This window comes from Scyliorhinus canicula, chromosome 9 (genome assembly GCF_902713615.1).
Source record: "Scyliorhinus canicula chromosome 9, sScyCan1.1, whole genome shotgun sequence".
NCBI lineage: Eukaryota > Metazoa > Chordata > Chondrichthyes > Carcharhiniformes > Scyliorhinidae > Scyliorhinus > Scyliorhinus canicula.
In genome coordinates this window covers 19975192-20001991 of record NC_052154.1, presented here as the reverse complement: position 1 = coordinate 20001991, position 26800 = coordinate 19975192, and the positions used below count along the sequence as shown (strand labels likewise).

General features: G+C 46.6%; 1 protein-coding gene across 1 annotated transcript in view; it reads right to left on the bottom strand.

The window, feature by feature from the left end:
* The window catches only part of LOC119971133 (putative phosphoenolpyruvate synthase), a 114399-nt gene that overhangs the window by 41814 nt on the left and 45785 nt on the right, over positions 1-26800 (bottom strand). The window contains exons 19-26 of the mRNA XM_038806300.1: positions 15799-15870; positions 13493-13599; positions 12492-12564; positions 11758-11853; positions 8171-8242; positions 7733-7825; positions 4625-4753; positions 510-594 (exon numbers count right to left, since the gene is read on the bottom strand). Of these exons, the coding sequence (XP_038662228.1) occupies positions 510-594; positions 4625-4753; positions 7733-7825; positions 8171-8242; positions 11758-11853; positions 12492-12564; positions 13493-13599; positions 15799-15870 (727 nt within the window). The remainder of the gene's footprint in view (positions 1-509; positions 595-4624; positions 4754-7732; positions 7826-8170; positions 8243-11757; positions 11854-12491; positions 12565-13492; positions 13600-15798; positions 15871-26800) is intronic.

The window sequence follows — 26800 nt, the reverse complement described above, 5'->3', positions numbered from 1 at the left end:
AGCATCTTTCTGGGAATAAAATACTCGTGGCCCTTTGTTCGGGTAGAACTGTGTTGCTAAATGAACATTGTCCTGGTTAATAATGTTGACAAGGAAGATCCGGCCCTCCAAGCCAGACGGAAAGAGACAATGAGAGAAACATGTGACAGCCATGTGGACAGTGGGAAATAGTGGGTTTCAAATGGAAAAATGTGTACATACACATATTTATATATGTAGCAGTAACAGAGAGAGGGCAATTGAGAAAGGGAAATAAACAAAAAATGCAATCACAAGGAATGACATGCTGCCTGGAAAATTTACAGGGACTCTCCCACTCTCCTGCCCAACTTCAGCAAATAATCAATCAGAAAAATGGCAGAACCATCTGAAAATTGACATTTCGAACAATTCTCCAGGACTTCCACCACAGGTTGCCCGAGAGAGGAAATTCTGCCTTGACCCTGTTATCTCTGAGCAGCACCACAAGAGATCCTCACATATTGACAAAGTATTTGTTTGTATCTTACTATGTTGTTGTTTTGGGAAACGATGCATCACGATATTCGTCCAGACTGTAGATTTGGCTGATACTGTGATTGACGTGATCCAACCCTGAGAAGATATCAGAAGGCTGCGTCTTCACAATCACACAAATAGCAACAGAACACTAACAGAATTGTAATTAGTCGTCAGTTATGCAGAAATTGAATAGGTTCTGGAATGAAACTGGTCTTGGGCGAAAGCATGGAATGAGCAATCGTGAATTGGCAGCACGCTTGCTTTCAATGAAAAATAAATTGTACTTAATTGATATAAAGATATTTACAATTAGACAGGGTTTAATAAGGTAGATGTAGAGAAGATGTTTCCTCTTGTGAGGCAATCCAAAACTCAGCGTCAAAAATATAAGATAATCGCCCAATAAGGAATTCAGGGGGAACCTCTTTGTGCAGAGAATAGTGAGATTGGGGATCTTGCTACCAAATGGAATGGTTGAGGCAGAAAACACAAATGCTTTTAAGATGAAGTTAGACAAGTACATGAGAGGGAAAGAGTAGAAGGATTTCCTATTAGAGAGATCAAGTAGAATGGGAGGAGGCTTTTGAGGAGGTAACAAGCAAGTAAAACAAAGGAGTACCAGTGGACATGATTTATTTAGATTTACAGAAGGCCTTTGACAAGGTGCCATATAGGAGCCTGTTAAACAAGTTAAGAGCCCATGGTGTTCAGGGTAAGATCCTGGCATGGATAGAGGATTGGCTGACTGGCAGAAGGCAGAGAGTGGGGATAAAGGGGCCTTTTTCAGAATGGAAGACGGTGACTAGTGGTGTGCCTCAGGGGTCGGGGGACCACAACTTTTTACAATATACATTAGTGATCTGGAAGAAGGTACTGAAGGCACTGTTGCTAAGTTTACAGATGATACAATGATCCGTAGAGGGACAGGTAGTATTGAGGAAGTAAGGGGGCTGCAGAAGAACTTAGACAAGCTAGGAGAGTGGGCAATGAAGTGGCAAATGAAATACAATGTGGAAAAATGTGAGGTTATGCACTTTGGAAGGAGGAATTTCGGCATAGACTATTTTCTAAATGGGGAAATGCTTCAGAAAGCAGAAGCACAAAGAGATTTGTGAGTCCTTATTCACAATTCTCTTAAGGTTAAAGTGCAGGTTCAGTCAGCAGTTAAGAAGGCAAATGCAATGTTAGCATTTATGTCAAGAGGACTAGAATACAAGACCAGGGATGTACTTCTGAGGCTGTATAAGGCTCTGGTCAGACCCCATTTGCAGTATTGTGAGCAGTTTTGGGCCCCATATCTAAGGAAGGATGTGCTGGCCTTGGAAAGGGTCTAGAGGAGGTTCACAAGACTGATCCCTGGAATGAAGAACTTGTCGTATGAGGAACGTTTGATGACTCTGGGTCTGTTCTCGTTGAAGTTTAGAAGGATGAGAGGGGATCTTACTGGAACTTACAAGATACTGCAAGGCCTGGATAGAGGGGATGTGGAGGGGATGTTTCCACTTGTAGGAAAAACTAGAACCAGAGGACACCATCTCAGACTAAAGGGATGATCCTTTAAAACAGAGATGAGGAGGAATGTCTTCAGCCAGAGGGTGGTGCATCTGTGGAACTCTTTGTCGCAGAAGGCTGTGGAGGCCAATTAGCTGAGTGTCTTTAAGACAGAGATAGATAGGTTCTTGATTAATAAGGGGATCAGGGGTTATGGGGAGAAGGCAGGAGAATGGGGATGAGAAAATATGAGCGATGATTGAATGGCGGAGCAGACTCGATGGGCCAAGTGGCCTAATTCTGCTCCTACGTCTAATGGTCTTATGTGGAGCAGAAACATGGAAGAGGCCTTGGGGGTCAGAATGGCCTGTTTTGGTGCTGTAACCTCTATGTCATTTTAAATAAATACTATCAGTCATGGTGTGAAGCAGGTTGTCAGTTCACTATTGCCCGTTTGATGCTTTCACCAAAGATCCCGATCTTGTAACAAATGAATGTAGAAAACAAGTGCAATGAAAAATATATGATAAGTATAGTCATAACGGCTAAGAAGCACAAGCCCTAAACCTCAAACAGAAATAGTTTGACACAGAAGGTGCAGAAGAAGGAAAAGCAACACAATGGGTGTGATTCTCCGTCCCGCTGCATCTATTTTCTGGTGCCACATGCCCCTGTCAGCCGTGGGATCCTCCATCCCAGCAGCCGGCCAATGGGGTTTCCCCCTGTGGGCACCGGGCAGTCGGGATATCTGCAAGCATGAGTGCGTTGCCAGCAAAGCGGAGGATCCAGCCGGCAGATAATCCCACCCAATGAGATTTGGCAAGAATAATTTTAATAAAAATCTTGGGCGCAGTTCAACTAAAAGGGACCAAAGACCCATAGCGAGCGTGCTTAGCTGCCTCTTTCCCAGTGCTCGCAGCGCCAAGAAACAAATAGCTATAAAACGGCATTAAGTGGGGAGCATGCAGCCGAGGCGTCAGGCGTAATGCGGTGGGAAAACCGCACCCAACGTTTCCTAGTTTAATATGGCTCTTCACCTGAAGAGTTTTGGTGTGGAGCCATATCAGACTCTAAACGTTAACTTTGGGTGAAATTCAGCCACCATGTTCCACCCGGCGGTGTGGAGCCAGGTGAAATGTGTTCCCCAAATCGGGTTCCGCGCCGGGCCGATTGCGAGTCACCTGACTCGCTCCGCTCAATGTGATTTGCATGTATATGAGATCAGCATATTTAAATGAGCTATTAGATTCATTTGAATACCTGGAAGTCGCTTTCACCAAGTGCCCGGGAGTCAACGGCTGCAACTACGAGAGCTTGACCGATGCCGTTTCGTACTGGTTTCCACAAAGTTGGGCCAGACATGTCGGCATCTCGGGGGAGCGGGGTGGGGGTTGTGAGGTCTTGCAGGCCGTTAGAGATCCCTGGATTATTGGAGACAGTGCAGGGTAGTAACCTGGTACTCCCTCGGCACCTTGGCACTGCCAGCATGGAACCCAGGCAATGCCACCCCAGCATGGTCGGGGTGCCCAAGTGTCACTGCTAGGGTGCCATAGGCTCTGCCATGGTGCCAGGCTGGCAGTGCCAAGGTGCGTGTCTGCCAGGTTGGTACTTCTAGGGATAGGACATGGGATGGGGGGAGGTCCCTTGCCCATGAGGGCCTGTGAGGGGGGATCCTGGAGACCTCAAGAAATCTGGGGAGTGAAGGGAGGGGGTCCAGAAAGTGACAGTCGCCTGAAAGGGGGAGGGGGGCGGCTGCAGAAATCGGGGCTGCTGGTCAAATAGCACCTTGATCTGCGAGGGGCCGGTCTTGCTGGTGCAGGAAATCGACTAAAGTGTGGCCTTGGCAGGGAGAAACTCTGCAAGGCCCAAAAATCTGGCATAGTAAACAGTGAATAGCGGGGTGAAACTCGGTGGCCAAAGGCGGCCCAAATTGACTTAGTTTTGAGTCCGCTGAATCGTACTCATTTCTCTCATCAAATATGCTGCCAGGGTTTTCCAGAATTTTCTGTTTTTTATGTCATTTTTGCCTTATTTTGTTTCCTTGTGCGTCAGGTTGAACTGGAATGTCTGGACACACACAAACACACACAGTGGGCCCTATATCTACTGTTCGGCAGGGTGATGCACCTGATTGCTCCTGGCCGCCCCCTGCAGTCCTGCCAGATTGGGAGCTCCTGGCTCTCATGGACTTGTTTTGAGCAGACAAAAGGAAGCTCTACCACATAAAGGCCATTCAGAAAGTCCAAATAAGACATATTGGTGTATTTGGTCTAATTTTATGCTCTCAAACTGTATTCCCTCCAAAGAATGCCGTGTAAAGCAACAGATTCCTTGTCCCCCAAATTTATGGTAAGAACATAAAAGAGTATAGGGACAGAATCAGGTTGTGCACCTCCTCAGGCCTACTTTCCTAGTCAATTCTCTTTTTCCTCCTATAATCCCCTGTACCTTGATATATTTTCCTAACAAGAATGCAAACTATGGTCAAATGTAATATTATCACTACAGGAAACAAGACCAAACAGAGGGACATTTGTCTAGTCTTCAGTTTTCGTACACCACTTAGATTATTGAGTCTTCACTCAATCTCCATCACGTATTTCAAGAACTTAGCTGAGAAACAATCCCTTACCTTATAAAACTCGGGGAGTTCGCGATCTATGTTTCGGTAAAATAATTTGGCCGTGTTTGCAGGTGGAACCTGATATATCTTCAGTTTCTTCTCCAAAAACCTGGCATTTCTTTCGCCCGTAAGCAGAAACTAGAAGTGATTGAATTGCAGATCAGTGACATTTACAACTTCAGTAACAACTGGTCAAAATGACCAGAGTGATTTATTGTTATAATTAAACAGCCAACAGTATTTAACTTCAAATAATTGATTTTGTGCCATATGAATATTGCAGCTCAGCAATTAAAGTAAATGTAATATACATAATTTACCAGCATTTTAGGAAGTAGTAATAAATGATCACATTCTTAAATTCATGCAATTCAGCATTTCCTGATCGGGATACTTTATTTTGCGCCATCTGATCTCTGGGGCATTTTGTGCAGTTTTGTGAATAAAATGTGTGATTCTTTTAACTGGGCAAAACTACATTATGTACAACGTTTTAACTTCAGGGAAATCTGTGAAATTTATTCCTGACTGTTGGGGTAGAAATTGGTTTGAGCCCCATCTATTTTTCAGGCAGAAATAGTTACAACATGTATGAATTTATGCAGCTAGTGACTATTGCACGAAGGCCTCCGTGCGGCCTAACTAGCAGTTTTAGGGAACACTAAAAAGGAAAAGGTTTTTAGAAAAAAATCCTGATCTGAATGTTAGGAATTTTGTTGAGTGCCCCACAGCTAATGAAGTACTTCTCTTGAGTGGTCCCTGTTGTAATGGAGCAGCAGCCAATTTTGCGAGCACTGGTGGTCCCACAAATAGCAAGATGATAATGACCAGTAATCTGCTTTCAGTTGTTGGTTCAGAGGGAAAGATTGGCTGCATCTCTGGGAATAACTCCCCAACCCTTCTTCCTAATAGGAGTCTTTTGCATTGACCAGAGATGTCAGGCAGGGCCTTGGTTCAACATCACATCTGAAACATGGTAGCTCCTGAAGTTCAGCACTCCGCCAAGATGGAATAAATGCTTAGGTGATTGACACCTGGAAATTTGATCGAAGCCACTGAGAATTGCATTCATAGTAAGGAGCTACCAACTCCCCAAGCTGCCCACTTCCCTCTCCAAAGGGCAATAAGGAGCATGGAGGCTGGCCTTGTCTTGCAGTCACCCATTGGGACTTCAGGCTGTGACCACTGCATCTGAGCATGGACAGGTACGGTCACTGGCACATGAGCAGCAGACAAGGGCTCTGTTGGAGGGGCTGGGGGTGTGAAGGAAGATGAGGGTGCTGAGGAGCTCTTGGTGCCTTCACCCTCCTCACTGACCTTGCACAGCTGTAGGTTGACCTTTAGGTTGGGTTGATGTAGCTGGTTTCTGGAGGGGTAGAAGTCAGCAAACCTGCAGCCATTGGGCCAGATTGTCCTGTTGAGGGTACACAACTCCTCATGTATTCATGGATGTCAGAACTTATACTCTGGACAGAGTGATCCAGGTTATTGAGAGAGGCTCGCTCCCTTTTTTGGCCAACACAATGTTCTTGCATCCAGACTCAGTATTTCCGCATATGTCTCTCCATGATTGGCCGAACTCTCATGGTCAGAGCTGATGCGGTTGAGTCCCTGAGTTAACGTGGAGCTCACAATGGTGATGGACCCCTTGAAACACAGTTCAAGAGCTCTCACTGGCTCAGTGAACTGCACCAGAGGTTCACACCTCTGCTGCTGCTTATCTAAACACTGTGGCTAAAAAGGTGACACGTGAGGCTCCACATTCCTGTCTCCTGGAGCAGCATTGTGACTTTCCTCCCTGATCTGAGTGAGACTGTGTGAAGATGTCTCTGACTCTGGCACCTGCTCCTCAAGTCTGCTTCGACAGCACCTTCTGTACCAATGACCTCTTCCATCTAGAAGGACAAGAGCAGCAGGTGCATGGTAACGCCACCACCTGCAAGTTCTCCTCTAATCATAGAATCATAGAACCTTTACAGTGCAGAAGGAGGCCATTCGGCCCATCAAGTCTGCACCAACCCTCTGAAGGAGCCCCCTGTCCAGGCCCACGCCTCATATTTATCATCATAACCCCACCTAACCTTTTTTTCAGACATTAAGGGTTATTTAGCTTGGCCAGTCCACCTAACATGTACATCTATGGACTGTGGGAGGAAACCGGAGCACTTGGAGAAAATCCACGGCGACACGGGGAGAAAGTGCAACTCCACGCAGACAGTAACCCAAGATCGGAATCAAACCCGGGTTTCTGGTGCTGTTAGGCAGCAGTGCTAACCATTCTGCCATCGTGCCACATCATTCCACGCGTCATTTTGACTTGGAACTCTATCGCCATCCCTTCACTGTCACTCATTCACAAACTTGGAACTCCCTTCCTAACAGCACTGTGAATATTCCTGCAAAACGTGGACTACAGTGGTTCAGGAAGGCATCACAGCCCAATTTTCTTGAATGCAATTGGGAATGGGAAATTAATGCTAGCCTAACCACTGATCCTCAAATCCCTTGAATGAAAACTCTGAAACAGAGCCTTTTATCCTGTGCCCCCGACTCTACATGCACTACATTCCTCCGAAGTTCTTGTATCTGAGTTGGCGGAGTGTGGGCAAGCCAAATGTGATTCTTCCTCCTTGGACATCTCTGACTGCTCTTGATAGCTGAGGGATAATCTGGCCAGTGGGTTGAGGTGGAGGGAGCAGAGCTTGGCTCTGCATCAGACATGTAAGGATTTATTTAATTGTAACTCTTTATAGTGAAAGCACATTTTGATGTATACAATTTCTTTGTCCATGCTCGTGCTGCCATTGATGCAACCCCATCCTTGCACCCCCTTTCATGCCAACATCCCATTGAGCGCAGTGAACTGACATCATGACCTCCACTATTCACGCCATATATCAAGGTGATTTCAATACCGCCTTCATCACCTTGTTCTGGCGCTTCATCATCACCAGCAGGCAGCTACTTATCACCCTGGCAATCTGTTCCATGGAACGGATACATCTGTCAGGCTGGCCCATTTCCAATCGCAGTTTACAATGAAGAATTGGGACATGACTTGGGTTTTACTCTGTACAGTGCTGGACACTGTAAAATACAATAATGTGTACAAACTACCTTTAAAACCTTCATTGAATTAATAATTTTTCTCCAAAAGGATGTTCGTCCATGAATGAAAATAGCATCTTCTACAGTGACTTCTTTTAACACCTAGTGAATGAAGATAATACTGCATTAATTGCACGAGCAAATATTAAAGCTGGTGAAAATGGGGTATTTAAAACAACACCTATTAACAGTTCATTTATGGATCACACATAAAGGAATCAAATTTTGCTCTTTCTCAAAGTAAACGTTCAATCTTATTTGGGAAGCTATTCATAAACAGCTGTTCTATTGAATTTCCGATTTCTGGTAGGTTTTATCAAGTCTGAATTCAATAGTTGAGCGGCTTTTTGTTATTGATGACTTTAACAACTTATGCTACAAATCCATTTCAGTTCATTAACAAGTGACCGGAAGTATCAGTTTAAACTACAGTAATGCAAAACTTACACTTCCCCGTATAGAAAGGTCGAATTCATTCTTCTCAGTAAACAGATGACTCTCCACTACTTTATAGCTGGTCTAGGGAACAAAATAAATTACCATGAATTACATTTGAGCCTTTATTGTGCATGGGCAATGATTGTTACTGGAGGATATTGTGTGACATTGCAAATTTCAAGGCAGCATTATGATGCATTAATGGGGTTAATACTGCTGATTTCACACTTATCCTTTGATCACCACACCTCAGGTGAGGAGTAAAGTTGAGAAGACAGGGCATTCATAGAGTATTGTTTCAGTTCTGGAATCCACGTTATAGGAGGGATGTGATAGCGTTGGAAAGGGAGCACAGGAGATTTACAAGGATGTCGCCTGGGAGTTTTAGTTCTGAAGAGAGATTGGATGGACTGGGGCTGTTTTCCTTTAAGCAGAGGACACTGAGGATGGACCTGTTGGAGATGTATAAAATTATGAGTGGCTTAGATAGAGTAGACAGGAAGAAACTTTTCCCCTTGGTGGATGGATCAATAACCAGATTTACGGTAATGGGTAGAAGGTTTAGAGGAGATGTAAGGAGAAGCTTTTTCACCCAGAAAGTGATGGAAGTCTGGAACTCACTGCCTGACAGGGTGGTGGAGACAGTGACCCTCATAACATTTAAGAAGTATTTAGAGGTGCACTTACAATGCTCAGGCATAAAAGGTTATAGGCTAAGTGCTGGAAAATGGGATTAGAATAGTTAGGTGGTTGTTTTTGACTGGCGCAGACGTGATGGGCCAAATAGCCTTTTATGTGCTGTAGACCTCTATGACTTTATTGAAGAGCCTTTTGTGTTCATTTACAGGAAGTGAATGTTGCTGGCTGGGCCAGCATTTGTTGCCCATCCCTAATGGCCCTTGGGAAGATGTGGTGAACTGCTGTCTTGAACCTCTGCAGTCCCATGTGGTATAGGTCCGCTCACAATGCTGTTCGGAAGGGAGTTCCAGGATTTTGACCCAGCGACAGTGAAGGAACGGCGATATATTTCCAAATCAGTGACTTGGAGGGGAACCTCCAGGTTGTGGCATTCTATGGTAGGCACAGAAGAAAGAGAGTATGTGGTGATATGCCAGCATTTCCTGCACTTATGAAGTATTTCCACTTCTTTCTGTATTGCTGGATCAGTGCTTCAAGGTGGTTGCGAGTCAGATGCAATATTTGTCATCTGGAAAGAGCAACAGTCAATAGGGAATCCGTATGGTATTAATGTCATTTCAGTAATTCCTGAGGTAGATTTTCAACTTGATATTTTAATGGAAGTGAAATGTCACAGCAAGTTGAAATATTGCTAGCTATGATAAAGCAGAGGTGACAAAATTGGTGGATCCTGGGAACCCAATAAATACTGCAAATTTTGTTTACTAAAAAGCATTTTCTAAAAAGTGCTGCACTTCAGGCTATTAAGCAAGGTTTCATTGTATATTTTATGCATTTGTAATTGAAAGTGTTGTTCCAATTTGCACCATGTCCTGTTTGCCCATCACTCTGTGCTTTCTGACCTACGTTAACTCCCAGTCTGGCGATGCCCCGATTTTGAAATTTTCCTCGTTGCTTTGAAAGCCGCCCATGGCCTTGGCGCCACCCCATCCCCCTCTCCCGCCCCCTTTTCTCTCTAACCTCGTCAGCCACACAACTCTCTGAGGAACCTACGCCCCTCTAATTCTGGCCTCTAGAATTTCCCTGATTCCCAGCTTCTTTGGCCATAAGCTTTGTAATTTCCTCCCTGAACCTTTCGACCTCCATGCCTCCCATTCGTCCTTGAAGTGGCCCCTTAAAATCTAACACCTGGGTAGCATGGTGGCACAATGGTTAGCACTGGGACTGCCACGCTGAGGACCCGGGTTCGAATCTTGGCCCTGGGTCACTATCCGTGTGGAGTTTGCACATTCTCCCCGTGTCTGCGTGGGTTTCACCCCCACAACCTATAAGATGTGCAGGTTAGGTGGTTTGGCCATGCTAAATTGCCCCTTAATTAGAAAAAAATGAATAATTGGGTACTCTAAATTTTTTTTTGTTTTAAATCTATTACCTGCGTCCAAGCCGTACTTACTTCATGTGACTTAGTGTCAAATTTAATTTCATGGAACTCTTGAATTGCCTTGGCATGTTTTGCTAAGTTAAAGCAACTAGAGAAATACAAGTTTCTGCAAACCATTATGTCAACTGGAACCCCAAATATGAAGCTTCTTGGCCTACCCAATTATTTTAATGTCCCCACTCAGGAGAATGTCACTGTGGTCCTGTCGCTTGTTGAGATTTGCAGTCCATCCCAACTGGTAGTCTCGGCACCTCTTACAACCATGGTGATAAGCAGTGGATGAATGAACAGAGAAAACAAATGTGGGCATGAAGAATGATATTATAGGATGATGTTGTTCTGTTTATGATGCATCGTTTTGTGACCTGGAGTAATTATTTGATCGGAGGAGGTGGAGATTTTACTCGGCGATAGAGGAAAAGCTGACAAGGGCTTCAGTGTGGGGGGAGGGGGGGGGGGGGGTGGAACGTCAGTAGTTATCAAACCTCTTGCTGTTTCGTCTTGTTTGCCTCCAGGTAAGTAATACGATAAGAGGAGAGGAAATTGGTGACCCATGGTGAATGCTGACCCATTATAATATTTGTTTTACTGAGTTTCTCCTTGCTCCTTCACATCCTTCAGCATCATTCTTCGGAGTTTATACTTGGGTGGCACAGTAGTTAGCACTGCTGCCTCACAGCGCCAGGGACCTGGGTTTCATTCAGGCCTTGAGTGACTGTCTGTGTGGAGTTTGCACGTTCTCCCCGCGTCTGTGGGTTTCCTCTTGGTGTCTCGGTTTTTTCCCACAATCCAAAGACGTGCAGGTGAGGAGGATTGGCCATGATAAAATTGCCCCTTAGTGTCCAAAGGCTCGGTGGGGTTGTGGGGATGGGGAGGGGCCTAGGTGAGGTGTTCTTTCAGAGGGTCAGTGCAGATTCATTAGGCCTAATGGCCTCCTTCTGAACTGTAGGGATTCTATGATTCTATGTTTCTTCCATAATGCATTTCCTCGTGCATCTTCGATCTCTCTACCAAGAATACAGGCCAGACGCTTTTGAATGGCTTCCCTGTCCCCTTTGTGTCATCAGTAGACTATCAGAAATGTATTTCCTACACCCAGGTCCAAATGATCCAAGGGAAAATAATCTCTGCTTTGACCCCTGGAATAAATCACTCCTAACCCTTCTTCAGTCTGAGCAATGCACATTAACCCTAACCTATTGTTTCCTGTTTGTAAACTAACTGCTGCTCCAACCTTCTTACACCCAAATGTTTATTATGCACCCAGTAAGAAAGTTCCAATCTCAAAATGTAACAAAGAACTTTGATTCAATTAATTTTGATTGAAGTGAATTGACAAAGACTCCCATTTGGAAAAAAAATGCAATTGAGGAATTCCAGTTAAATTGATATTACTCCTAAGTAATGGACATAAAATGACAACCCCTGAACCTGGATAGTCCAACCACGATCATAAACTGAGTATGGCATTGGACAGTACAAAAACAATTTTACCCATTATCACTTCAAAACTTACCAATAGGTTGATGAACAGATGGCCACAGCAGGTTATAATGAATGAAGAACCGCAAGGGAATACATGGTGTGCAGTTCCAAATTTACTCATTATTTCCTGGTTGGATAATACAGGAAAAAACATTGCATTGTTACATTTTATGGTTGATGCTATGTGACATATTATTTGAGAAGAACATTTTCCAAACTAGGGGCAATTAGCAATGAGCAACAAATGCGCATCTTAATTGTCAGTTTATTTTCTGTTTCTCCTCCCATCTTGTTCCCCTTAACTGTCGCGTGGGACTCCTGGCCCATTAGAATCATCCTTCTGATGAAGAGTGGACAGGGTCATGTTGCGGAAATCCCACTTGGCCTCCAGAGTTCCTAGTCTCATTGTAAGTGTTAATTCAATTACATGCAATTCTGTTCTGTCTATTCAAAAAAGTTGCATTGATTCTTGGAGGAGAATCGGTCTCCGAATGGAAACTGCCTTTTGCCTCAGCGCAAGCTTAAAGTGTTGGGCAAAAGTTCAATTCTTAGACAAGTAGATTTTCTTTTGCAGCAGGTATTGTTGGAGCTGGATCCCAAGCTGTTATCTTCCACCATGCTGAAATCACTGTATAACTTACTTCCAAATGTTTCAACTCAGTCAATATTTAACCACACCACATAACAGGCCTTCCTTATTTGATCACATTTTCCAATGCATTCCATTGAGCTTTTATTTTTTCCACACATACCAATAAAACTCACCTGTAGAGCATAGTCGACAGCATGGATAAAGGTGCTCATACTTAGAGGTGTAACAGCTCCTGGCAACATTTCACTGCAACATCCAAAACGTTCATACGTCACTCAAAAGTTTTGTTATGGTAAACATCAGACCAATATTTTACACCATTAAAGCATTTATTTAGATTGCAATTGTCACGTAGTTCCACCTCAATACAGCAATGTATGGCACTAATTCATCTCTTATGGTGTTGCGGTGTGTCAACAAAGGGCCTGGATGCAGAGTTACAAGCCGTAAAAATTCATAGGCCCGCATTCTTGTTCCCAACAACCCTGCTGAAATGTGCAGGACGAACCACAGGACGAATAGGCTTTCTGTCATCTGTGTGTCCCACATACACTTTCCCAAACTGCTAAAGGGACCAGAAGCCTTGGGTGAAACATGGCAGACCAGAGGGGGGCCGAAATGAGGTTCGCAAATATGCAGGAACTATTCGCCAACAATCCCTTGTCAACTTTGACAAAGAGTCATCCAGACTCGAAACATTAGCTCCCTTCTCCCTCCACCAGATGCTGCCAGACATGCTGAGATTGACCCGCATGTTCTACTTTTGAGACAGGCACCCCTGTTCATTTAGTTCTGATTTCAACTGGTCTTTATATTTGAAAGTAGATATTCACAAAAGCTATAGTGGCCGGTCATTGATGTTTGGATTTTCCACTTTGATATTAACTCTCCAGATTAAAATTACAGCAGTTATTTAAGCAACAGTGGCTGAACAGTAAATGAAGAAGCAGGGCGGCATGTTGGCACAGTGGCTAACACTGCTGCCTCACGGCGCTGAGGACCCGGGTTCGATTCCGGCCCCGGGTCACTGTCTGTGTGGAGTTTGCACATTCTCCCCATGTCTGTGTGGGTCTCATCCCCACAACCCAAAGATGTGCAGGATCGGTGGATTGGCCATGCTAAATTGCCCCTTAATTGGAAATTTCTTTTTAAAAATGAAGAAGCAGCTCCATACCTCACATTGGAAGTCGTCATCCAGACAAAATCTGTGCACAACGCGGAGTCAAACTCATGCATCAGCTCAAATTCGGATTCAATGTCAAGGGTGGTCACTGGTCTGGCCTGCTTAAAATAAATAATAATGTGACAGCAGCTTGAATTTATATTGTGCCTTTAGCATAATAATCACCCAAATAATCATTTCAGGAAAGTAATTTCTTTGTATATTCAAACATTAAAACATTGTGATTGTGAACAGATTTCCTAGTTAGTGATTAATGCTGGAATAATTTGTGGAGAATTTCTGTGTCAGAGGTAACCTTGCAATGAGCGCTGATAATTGCTTGGGAGGTAGGAGACAGAGTTTAGGGATAAAAGAAACATTCACCGATTAACAGCATGTGACAACTCATGTTCCTCAGGGAATTTGAAAGACAAATTGGAATATTTTCTTAATTTTGAGATACCGGAGCTGCGGAGAAGCAAAAGAATTTGGATGAATATGTACATAAATCAGTCCAAATAATGTTCAGATACAAAAAGTAATTAAGCAGACTGATGGAATGTTAGTCTTTATCTCAAGAGGATTGGGATTCAAAAGAGTGAAATTAATCATTCACTTGTTCATCTGACCACATCAAAGCAGATAAGTGGGAGCTGTCAATCATAGCAAGAGTGGTTATAAACATTGTGGTTTGCATCAAAGCAGTATACTTTAGATGCATTCAAGCGTGAAGAGAAAGGTAAATAAACAAACCCCCTAAGCAGCTATGTCTGAACCATTACGCTGTCAATCACAGGCTATTGAGGTATTGCTCTGTGAAATTGAATGGATGCTGAGCATTTCAAACGGTGTCAGGGGATTTGAGGCCTTTTCAAGTGTTGTGGGATTTCGAGAAGCCATCAGACACATAATAACTGCTCTTTTAAAGATGTAATGAAATTAAAATGAAATGAAAATCGCTTATTGTCACAAGTAGGCTTCAAACGAAGTTACTGTGAAAAGCCCCTAGTCGCCACATTCCAGCGCCTGTTCACGGAGGCTGGTACGGGAATTGAACCGTGCTGCTGGCCTGCCTTGGTCTGCTTTCAATGCCAGCGATTTAGCCCTGTGCAAGGGAAAGTGTTCCTGCATTAATTCTTCAGTGAGCTGCCTGACCCGTTATTCCTGTGGTGCGGGCGGAGGGGAAAGGTGGCACTCCTTGATGAGGTGTTCAGGGCGCCCTTCTTGTCAGCACGGTCATCAAGATTTGTGTTGTGGATGCTGGTATCGGGCCACCCTCTCACAATGACGGCCTGATACCAAGGATTAGATGGAACTAGGGCTGGTCTCCACCATGCATAAATTTGCATGGCCAAGGACTGTGAATCGCACCTCCGTGCCGCTCCCAGCGCCAGTGAAGACCGGGCCAATTCGCCACTGATGGTAGAACTTAGACTCTGGAATGGAGAATCCCGCCCACCATTGCAGTTCTGGTGTCCTTGCATTTCTCCAGTGCTTCTCTAACCAGTACTGTTGAAAAAATAGAGATGTTGTTTTGTCAAAGCTTTTTGTCACGCAGTCATCCGAACATTTCCCAAGAACACAAATCCAAAGGAGACAATAACTTTTTACTGAACAGTTTATTTTTACATCGTAAAATTGTTGGATTTGTATTCTTGTGAACTGTCCTGATGAGTGCAGAATTAAAAACTTTGACAAAAAAGTTTTTTTTCCAGCAATACTCAAGTTCTGCACTACCAACCGTTTTATAATACAGAGACTAGAACTTCTCACAGTACATCAAGTGTGGTCTGACCATGGTTCCAGTCAGGTTTAATTCCCTCCTTTTCCATTCTACTCCTCCACAATAAAACCTTATGTTTGCCTTTCTCTAATAGCTTTATTGACCCGTGTCACTACTTTTGGTGATTTGCACTAGATTCCCTTGCTCCTCTACCCCATTGAGATTCGTATTTTCCAAGGAATATGTGACCTCCTTATTCTTCCTGCCGAAAAACACCACCTCACACATATTTATATTAAAGTTAATTTGCCTATTACACGCCCTCTCTGCTCACTTCCGTAACTTGGGCACAGGGATGTAGAAACCCCAGGAAAATGTCACGGCCACCATTGACGTCAATGTTCCAAACTTTCCACGAATCTTTAGTGAACATACATGAAATAAATGGGGACAATTGACGCTGAAATATCCTACTTTCCGAAATGCTAATCATTAGTAGACAAATACAGTTTGAAAAATGCATATATATATTTAAGAAAAATAACACTGATTAGCCTGATTTAACCTCCATAACACACACAGTATTTTTTTTTACCTGCAGTAAATAAATATCTGTGTCTTTTATTGCCCACTCAATATCCCTTGGGTTCCCATATGCTTTCTGTATCTGGCGAATAAAAACAACATTGTCTCAGTCAAAATGGCTTTTAATTGTTTTGAGAGATTATGTAGTCAGGTTTAAATATGTTGCTAATTTGGTGTTCAATTCATGCATAAATATTCCATTCCAATAATATTATTTTATCATTCAAGACATTCAACTGCAATAACAATAAGGGTTTAAATTAAATGAATGAATCCAACACTTGGATGCAAAAGATGAAGGCTGGGCCTTGCTGAACATTTTGAATACTGAAAAGCTACTGGGCTGGAATTAGCACGGCCTGTCACTGTGGGTTGCTGGACCCACTTAATCATGGGAGAGAACCCATGTCACTCTCCCAATGATGGTAATACGGCACCAAATTAGGTCAGAGAGCAGAAGGGGCTGACACGGGATTCCTGTCCAGGGCAGCAGGATATCAATTAGGCTCATTAATGAGCCTAATTGACACCTATTATCCATGAACTCGCCACAATTTAGTGGTGGCTCAGAGATTAAATGGAGGTCCAGCAGATTTCCCCTGCCCTCGCATGACTGCCCAGTAAAGCCTGGGGGCCCTTTGTGGATGGGCACAGGTCGAGGGATGGGGCATCGAGAAGGTGGGTGCCGGGTAGGTGCCGAAAGCCACTCCGCCTGCCCTCACCCCTCTCCTGCGACTCCCACTCCGTAATCCCCATCTCGCCTTCATTCACCTTTAGTTTGGGGTACACTTGGTGATCCCTGACCTTTGGTGGGTGCTTTGCCACAGCTGCCACCAGTCCCACCAACACCAGCGGCAATGGTCAGCTGCTGGCCTCTGACTGGCTCTTGGCTGAACAGAAACCAAAACTCCACTTTTGCTTCAGATTCCTTCACCTACACAGCCCCTGACTCTGGCGGAACTAAATGGTGCAGGACCTGGAGCTTTTTTGTTTCTTTATTGTGTCCGTTTCTTTGTTTCATATTCCAGATACACAAAGGGCCTGATTGTAACTTTGTGTAAGTGGACGGATTTTGAATGAATTCAACATTGCAAGACAAATAGTTTTGGATGCATACTGGTGTTGAGTCCAGACCAGCAATAATAGTTGAACTCAGTTTTAAGTAGCTCAGCAACACCTCCTAAAGGAATTCAATGGACCAGCAAGTGTCGATAAAAGCAAAATAACATTATTCTGCAACTTTTTTTGTAATCAACTATTTAATTAAAGTGAGGAATATTCCATAAACTTTTGAACCAGGACTGTGTCCCCATGTGGAACAAAAGGTCATCTAAACCATCACTTTTACTGCAAAAACGTCCTAAAAACCAATTTAATTTTCATTTTGGCATTAAAGGCAACAGTCATAGTGGCAGATGCTCCACATTGAACAATAATATTAATCTTTATTAGTGTCACAAGGACTTCCGGGTGCGGCTATGACTAGCTAAGTCGCACACTTGGAAGCTCCTGCGACAAAGGTGTTTTCGGGCCAACTGGAGGGCCCCAAAGGTGCAGTAAAGACGAATCCCGGTGGGGGAAGGTCCCCTGAGGAGAACTAGACCGATTTTATGGTCGGTACCCGGAGTGGAGCGGCAAGAAAAACGGCAGCAGCTCCCCAAAAAAAGCGGGGGAAGAAAATCAAAATGGCGGCCGGCGGCGCACCGGAGGAATGGAAGAAATGGGCGGAGGAGCAGCAGGCCGCTCTCCTCCGTTTTTTCACGGAGCTGAAAGTGGAGCTCTTAGAGTCCATGAACGCGACGACCACCAGGTTGGTGGGAGCCCAGGCGACCCAAGAGGCGTCGATCAGAGAGCTGCAGCAGGAGATGACCGCGAGGGAGGAGGAGGCCACAGTCATCGGGGCAAAGGTGGAGGTGCACGGGGCACTCCACATGAAGTGGCAGAGCCGCTTCGAGGAGCTGGACACTCGGATGAGGAGGAAAAATTTGAGGATCCTGGGCCTGGAAGAAGGCCTGGAGGGGTCGGATCTCCTGAGATATGTGGCGGAGATGTTGAGCTCCCTGATGGGGGAAGGGGCCGGTCCGGCGCCACTGGAACTGGAAGAGGCATACCGGGTCATGGCCAGGAGGCCTAGGGCAAACGAGCCCCCGAGGGCGGTGCTGGTGCGGTTCCAGCGGCTAAGTGATCGAGAGAAAGTCCTGAGGTGGGCAAAAAGGGAGAAAAGCAGCAAGTGGCAGAACTCGACGGTAAGGGTGTACCAGGACTGGAGTGCGGAGGTGGCAAAGCGGCGGGCCCGGTTCAACCGGACAAAGGCGGTGCTACACGCGAAAAAGATCAAATTTGGAATGCTGCAGCCGGCGCGCTTGTGGGTCACCTACAAGGACCAACATCATTATTTCGAGTCCCCAGAGGAGGCCTGGACCTTTGTACAAGAGGAAAAGTTGGACACGAACTAAAACCTGGGAGCACCGGCGGTCGTAGCCGCCTGGGGACTCTTGATTGAGCAAGTGGCCCTTTTCTTTTTCAGGCCAGGTCGGAACTGGGTAACAGTTTCGTGGATTGTTTGGGGTGTTTTTTCTCGAACGTTTGACTTTTCTGAATATCTTGAAGGTTTCGAGTTGTTGGGTGTTTCTGTATATTTGAACTGTTGAAATCTCTATTGTGGGTCGTTGGCTTCTTATGGGGTGTTTCTTCCCGTTTCCAATTTCCCTTAGTTATTTACCCCTTTTACCCTTTTCCTCTGGGTGCTTGTTTTTTGTTCTTTCTTTCTTTTCTGGTTATGGTTATCTGTGGTTATTTATACTGTTTGATGGAGGGTGATGGTTGAGCACACTGTTAGTTGATAGCTAGTTAATTATTTTGTTATTTAAGTATGTAGTTAAGTATTTATGTATTTATTTGCCATTGGGTATTTATATCGTTAAGTTGGGGAGACGGGACGGGGGGAGTGGGCTGATTATGCGGGTCTTTCTCTGGGGTTTTAAGGGGATCTTTCACGGGCGCAGACGGGGTGAACCGGGAGGAGTCGGAATGTGGCAGGAGCAGCCGGGTCAGCGGAGACCAGCTGACTCTCGGGAGTACGATGTTGGGTACATCGCGGCTAGGAGGGGTCCTAGCCGGGGGGGGGGGGGGGGGGGGGGGGAAGGGGGGGAGGGGGGGGGGAGGGGGGGGGTTAGGGGGGGGACACCGGGTTGCTGCTGGAAAGACCAGGGACGAGTAGGGGAGAGCCGGGGGGGGGGGGGGGGGGGGGGCATCGCTATGGGAAGCGGGTCAGAAAAGGAGGGATGACCCGGGGCGAGCAAGGGACAAGACATGGCTAATCGACAGGGAGTAGGGACGGGTCGCTCAGCGATCCGATTGATCACGTGGAACGTAAGGGGGCTGAATGGGCCGGTTTAAAACATCAAGGGTCTTCTCACACCTGAAGGGACTGAAGGCTGATGTAGCAATGCTGCAGGAGACTCATTTGAGGGTAGCAGATCAGGTCCGCCTGAGAAGGGGGTGGGTGGGACAGGTGTTCCACTCAGGCTTGGATATCAAGAACCGGGGGGGTGGCGATTTTGGTGGGAAGAGGGTGTCGTTTGTGGCGGCAGAGGTGGTGGCAGATAAGGAGGGCAGGTATGTGATGGTGAGGGGTAGGTTGCAGGGAGAGAATGTGGTGCTGGTAAATGTGTATGCCCCGAACTGGGACGACGCGGGGTTTATGAGGCGCCTGCTGGGCCTCATCCCGGGACTGGAGGCAGGGGGCCTGATCATGGGAGGGGACTTTAATACGGTGTTAGACCCTGGGCTGGATAGATCGAGTTCCAGGACGAATAGGAGGCCGGCAGCGGCAGAGGTGTTAAGGGGGTTCATGGAGCAGATGGGAGGGGTAGACCCATGGAGATTTGGTAGGCCTAGGGCGAGGGAGTATTCTTTTTTCTCCCACGTCCACAGAGTGTACTCTAGGATAGATTTTTTCGTATTGAACAGGGGGCTGATACCGAGAGTGCAGGACACGGAGTACTCGGCCATTGCGATATCGGACCATGCACCACATTGGGTGGACGTGGAAATGGGGGAGGCGCGGGATCAACGCCCGTTGTGGCGCCTGGATGTAGGGCTGTTGGCGGACGAAGAGGTGTGCAGAAGGGTGAGAACGGGCATTGAGAACTATCTGGGTACGAATGACACAGGTGAGGTGCAGGTGGGGACGGTCTGGGAGGCCTTGAAAGCAGTGATTAGAGGAGAGCTGATCTCCATAAGGGCACATAGAGAGAGGAAGGAGAGGCAGGAAAGGGAGAGGCTGGTGGGGGAGCTCCTAGAAGTAGATAGGAAATATGCGGCGGCACCAGAGGAGGGGCTATTAAGGGAGCGGCGTAGCTTGCAGGCCAGGTTCGATCTACTGACCACTATGAAGGCGGAAACGCAGTGGAGAAGGGTGCAGGGTGCGGCGTATGAGTACGGGGAAAAGGCGAGCAGGATGCTGGCACACCAGCTTCGTAAGCGAGATGCAGCCAGAGAGATTGGGGGAGTGAGAGAGAGGGGTGGGGACGTAGTGCAGAAGGGGCAAGAGGTGAATAGGGTCTTTAGGGACTTCTATAGGGAATTGTATAGGTCTGAACCGCCGAAGAGGAGAGGGGGAATGAAGAACTTTCTCGACAAATTGAGGTTCCCAAAGGTACAGGAGGAGCTGGTAGAAGGGTTGGGGGCGCCGATAGAGCTGCAGGAGCTAATTAAAGGGATAGGCCAGATGCAGGCGGGGAAGGCGCCGGGGCCGGATGGGTTCCCGGTGGAGTTTTACAGGAAATTTGTGGACTTGGTGGGTCCAGTGCTGGTGAGAGCCTTTAATGAGGCGCGCGAGGGGGGGGTTCTGCCCCCAACAATGTCGCAGGCCCTGATCTCCTTGATTTTGAAGCGGGACAAGGACCCGGTCCAGTGCGGGTCCTACAGGCCCATCTCCCTCCTAAATGTTGACGCCAAGCTGTTAGCAAAGGTCCTGGCAACCAGGATAGAGGACTGTGTGCCAGGGGTAATCCATGAAGACCAGACGGGGTTCGTGAAGGGACGCCAACTTAACACAAATGTCCGGAGATTGTTAAACGTGATCATGATGCCAGCAGTGGAGGGGGAGGCGGAGATAGTGGTAGCGCTGGACGCGGAGAAGGCATTTGACAGGGTGGAGTGGGAATACTTGTGGGAGACGTTGGAAAGGTTTGGGTTTGGGGAGGGATTTATCAAGTGGGTAAAACTGCTCTATTCAGCTCCGATGGCGAGTGTGGTAACAAACGGGAGGAGGCAAGAATATTTTGGGCTCCATCGAGGTACTAGGCAGGGATGTCCCCTATCCCCCTTACTCTTTGCATTAGCGATTGAGCCGTTGGCGATGGCACTGAGGGGTTCAGGGGGGTGGAGAGGACTGACAAGGGGAGGGGAGGAACATCGGGTCTCGCTCTATGCGGATGATTTGTTGTTGTATGTGGCAGACCCGGAGGGGGGAATGCCGGAGGTAAGGGGGATACTAGCGGAGTTCGGGGACTTTTCGGGGTATAAATTAAATCTGGGGAAAAGTGAGGTCTTTGTAATACACCCGGGAGACCAGGGGGAGGGAATTGGGAGGCTCCCCTTCAAAAGAGCAGTTGAAAGTTTTAGGTACTTGGGGGTGCAGGTGGCAAAGAACTGGGGGACCCTCCACAAGTTGAACTTTTCTAGACTGGTGGAACAGATGGAGGAGGAGTTTAAGAGGTGGGACATGGTGCCGCTGTCGCTGGCAGGGAGGGTGCAGTCAGTTAAAATGACGGTCCTCCCGAGGTTCTTGTTTTTGTTCCAGTGTCTGCCCATCTTCCTCCCCAGGGCCTTTTTCAAGAAGGTAACGAGTAGTATTATGGGGTATGTGTGGGCACATGGCACCCCTAGAGTTAGAAGGGTCTTTTTGGAGCGGAGTAGGGATAGTGGAGGGCTGGCGTTACCCAACCTTTCAGGATATTACTGGGCGGCAAATACATCGATGGTACGAAAGTGGATGATGGAAGGGGAGGGGGCAGCCTGGAAGCGCATGGAGAGGGCGTCCTGCGGCAACATAAGCTTAGGGGCACTGGTAACGGCACCATGGCCGCTCCCTCCCACGAGGTATACCACGAGCCCGGTGGTGGCGGCCACCCTCAAGATCTGGGGGCAGTGGAGGCGACACAGGGGGGAAGTGGGAGGTCTGATAGGGGCACCATTAAGAGGGAACCACAGATTTGCACCGGGAAATACAGGAGGGGGATTCCAGAGCTGGCAGAGGGCGGGTATTAGACAACTGAGGGACTTGTTTATAGAGGGGAGGTTTGCGAGCTTGGGAGAGCTGGAGGAGAAATTTGGGCTCCCCCCGGGGAACACGTTCAGGTACCTCCAAGTGAAGGCATTTGCCAGACGACAGGTAGAGGGGTTCCCCGCGCTTCCCGACAGGGGGGCGAGTGATAGGGTGCTATCAGGGGTCTGGGTCGGGGAGGGGAAGATCTCGGACATCTATAAGATTATGCAGGAGGTGGAGGAGGTACCAGTAGTGGAGCTGAAAGATAAGTGGGAGTTAGAGCTGGGGGAACAGATAGAGGACGGGACATGGGCAGACGCCCTGGAGAGGGTCAACTCGTCGTCGTCATGTGCGAGACTAAGTCTCATTCAATTTAAGGTACTGCATAGAGCCCACATGACGGGGACAAGGATGAGTCGGTTTTTCGGGGGTGAAGACAGGTGTATTAGATGTTCGGGAAGCCCTGCGAATCATGCACATATGTTTTGGGCATGTCCGGCACTGGTGGAGTTCTGGAAGGGGGTGGCAGGGACGGTGTCGAGAGTGGTGGGGTCCAGGGTCAAGCCAGGATGGGGACTTGCGATCTTCGGGGTTGGGGTGGAGCCGGGGGTACAGGAGGCGAGGGAGGCTGGAATATTAGCCTTTGCGTCCTTGGTGGCTCGGAGGAGGATCTTGATTCAGTGGAGGGACGAAAGGCCTCCAAGTGTTAACACCTGGTTAAACGACATGGCAAACTTCATCCAATTGGAAAGGATCAAATTCGCCCTGAGAGGGTCGGTGCAGGGGTTTCTCAGGCGATGGCAACCCTTCCTGGACCTCTTAGATCAGAGATAGAAACTGAGGTCGTGACAGCAGCAACCCGGGAGGGGAGGGGAGGGCGGAGGGAGGGGGGGGGAGGGGGGGGGGGGGAGGGGGGACAACAACGAAGGAAGTACGGTAGCGGTGGTGGCACGGGCAAGGCCTGCCCGAGGACACTGCCAGAAATGATAAGTTGGTCTGACTGTCGGTTCGCCGGCGGGGGGGGGGGGGATGGGGGGGACGCGCGAGTAGGGGGTGGGGGGGACTTTTTGTTAAGTAGGGGGGTTTGACTTTGTTTTGATATAATTTAAATTTAAATGTAGGGGGGGTTAAAATGTTTGTATTTTGTATTTTGAAAAATTTCTTCAATAAAAATTATTTAAAAAAATAAATTAGTGTCACAAGTAGAATTACGTTAACGCTACAATGAAGTTACTGTGAAAATCCCCTAGTTGCCAGACTCCGGCGCCTGTTCGAGTACACCGAGGGAGAAACTGGGGACCGTGCAGGCCGAACATATTTAGTCTACACTTCAGGGTCGACATGTTCTTTTCGCCATGGCTCCCTTGATTTTCCCCAGCCCAGTTTTGAAAACCTTTGGGTATTTCCTCAGTACCTCATGAAGGCCTCCACCGGCCAACTGAAAAACCCACTGCCAATCGCGACATCGTGGTCCAAGTTATGGCAAGTGGTTCCCCCATATCAGTCTTGCCTCAATATCTTGTAAGTTCAACCATTGGACGCCTGACTGAATTTTCTCAAACATTTGTTTGCCAATGATCGAGACTGTGTCTGTAGGGTCCAATTCCATTCCGGGAGGGTGACCGTTTACCTGAACGGTGTTCTGAATGGGGGCAACTTTGGTGCCGTAATGCAGTTCAGCTGCATGCATTCGTCATCGGGCTGTTCCAAATGAAAAGTGTGGGCTCTGGGTTGATGCATACCTCGGGTGGGCAGCGGGTTTATTGGCCGTCCTGTGGCTTTTGCTACCTGAAGAGCCGAATTTTGAATTTCAATTTAGTGGCCACAGAGGAGCCAAAAGGAGAGGAGTAAAGAAACTTATTTGATAGCAATGGAAACTATTTACCTATACTCTCCAGGTCCCGGTCGAAACTACCCTACCCTATTGTCACAGGTAGGCTTACATTAACACTGCAATGAAGTTACTGTGAAAAGCCCCTAGTCACCACATTCCGGCACCTGTTCGGGTACACAGAGGGAGAATTCAGAATGTCCAATTCACCTAACAAGCACGTCTTTCGGTACTTGTGGAAGGAAACTGGAGCAACCAGAGGAAACTGGGGACCGTGCAGGCCGAATTTTGTGGGCAACACGGTAGCATAGTGGTTAGCATAAATACTTCACAGCTCCAGGGTCCCAGGTTCGATTCCCAGCTGGGACACTGTCTGTGCGGAGTCTGCACGTCCTCCCCGTGTGTGCGTGGGTTTCCTCCGGGTGCTCCGGTTTCCTCCCACAGTCCAAAGATGTGCGGGTTAGGTGGATTGGCCATGCTAAATTGCCCGTAGTGTCCTAAAATGTAAGGTATGGGGGGGGGGGGGGGGGGGGGGGGTTGTTGGGTTATGGGTTTGAGTAGGGTGATCATGGCTCGGCACAACATAGAGGGCCGAAGGGCCTGTTCTGTGCTGTACTGTTCTATGAAACCCATGCAGACACGGGGAGAACGTGCAGACTCTACACAGACAGTGACCCAAGTTGGGAATCAAACCTGGAACCCTAGAGCTGTGAAGCAACAGTGCTAACCACTGTGCTACCATGCTGAGGAAGCTTGTATTCAACGAGGCTCATGGGGAGGCTAATTGATCCATAGGTCTCGTGTGAGTTATAACACAGTGTGAGACTATAAATGAGGTATTACGTAACTGGCCATCTCCGAATCGCAAAACTTCATAAGCACAGAAGGAAACCACTCAGCTCATCAAACGTGTGATGCCTCTCTGAAATAACTATTCCTACTCTCTCTACTTATCCTTCTATATCTTCACTTTTCAGATGTTCAGGCAGTTCTTTAAAATCAATGATGGATTCTGATTCTGGTCAAGTATTCTGGGATTAACAACCTTTTGAATGAGAAAGAGATTTTAATCACTCCCTTCATTCTTTTGGTGATGATTGTTTTGGTCGTCAAGGTGGAGTCCAGAAAGGAGAATCAAAAAATGGTTTCATTCCAAAAGGAAAGTATTTGCTGCTATGTTCTGTGTTGTGGCCGTGGTAAAGATGCACTTAGAACATATTTCTTTGACTAGTAAGATAGTTTATTAACAAAATGAACACGTGGAAAAATAACTAACAAATTATAATACAAACAGTAAGGAATAAATGCATCCTCATGGAGCTATTTCTAATGCGACTGTCCTCTAATACGACTTACTAGCAACTGCCGGATCTCTGGAGTCACATGGTGGATCTCTAACGCCACCTGATGGTCGGAGGTTGTATAGATAACTATATACATTAATAGCTAACTATATACATTACTGTGCACATACATATCACCACATTTACAAGTAACAGTCTCGGTCCCAGCCGGGACTACTCTGCAGTTCAGCTCCTGCCTGGGCTGGATTTTCTCCTGTGGAATTAACGAGTCTCAGGCCCTCAGTGGGGGAGCTTGTGCTCCACGAGGCTCATGGGGAGATTATTGAGATTAATCGGGTTGTCCCAGTGGGTTTTGTGGGGTTTGTAACAATCTTAAACTGACACCCTCTCATTACCAGCTCGCTGGCCAGCAGAAGTTGTTCTTTTCCTATTTGGGAAGAACTTGATCTTGTTTTATCCAAATCTTAGATAATTTTCTGCCCATCAGATCTGTTAACCCTCTCTACTCTAACAAAAGGAGCAATAGTTTCTGTCCTCAATACTAAAACCAACTAAAACTTCTCATCTCTGGTATCATCTTAGTGATTTTCCTTTGTTGCCTTTATATGACCTTATTGACTCATACAAATTACACAACCTGAAACTGAACAGAATACTCTAATCTTCCCCTAACTAGTAAGTTTAGCCTTATCCATTTGCCATTGCATACTACACCCCTATTTAAAAAGACTATTGCACCATATGCATTTTTATACTTTCATCAAATTGATCTCCCACTTCTAAACCACTAGTTTCTCTGCCCCTTTACTTATTCTAAATTTTTTACAATATTGTGTATATATTTTCTCCTATTTTTCTTCTCACAAACTCTATCTGCTCACATTCTTTCATGTCAAATTCAATCTGGCATCTACTGTTAATCAGGCCTGTATCCTATAATGCTCTCCACAATTAAATACACTTTTTCGAAAGAACTTTGGGCGGGATTCTCCGCCAGTGGAATTCTCCGTTTTGCCGGCGCCCAGGGGTTTCCTGATGGCATGGGGCTGCCTCACAATGGTAAACCCCATTGACCGGCTGGTGTAACGGAGCATCCCGCCGGCGTGGTGAAACAGAAATGTGCCGCGGCGGGACGGAGAATTCAGCCCAATGTTTCCACACCAGTGGGTTTGCAGGTGTGGGCGTGGGGGGGGGGGGGGGGGGATCTCTAAAATTTCTAACACGAGTGTCATGTGAGAGTGCCTTTAAGAAATGGATTGTTTAAGCAATGTACCTTTAAGAAATGCAGTGATGTCAGAGTGTGGGTGGAGCTGGGCTTTAGCTCAGCCATTTTGATGTTTTTAGTTTCAGTTTGAGGAGAAAGCTGGGAGTGTCTGTGTGTTTTGCTGAGAGCTGCTTGAAAGGAGAAAGCCAGTCCTGAGAAAGCATTTTGAGAAGTGCCTGTGTGCTGCATGAAAACGTGCTGAGACTGCAAGCTGATGTATATCTTTCCCATCCAACAGAAAATATATATATTCTGTAACCTGGTGTTACTGTTTTTGTGAAGGTGAAGTCTGTGGATGTATATAGGAACAGTTTGCAGGATTGGGTAGTGTATTGTTTT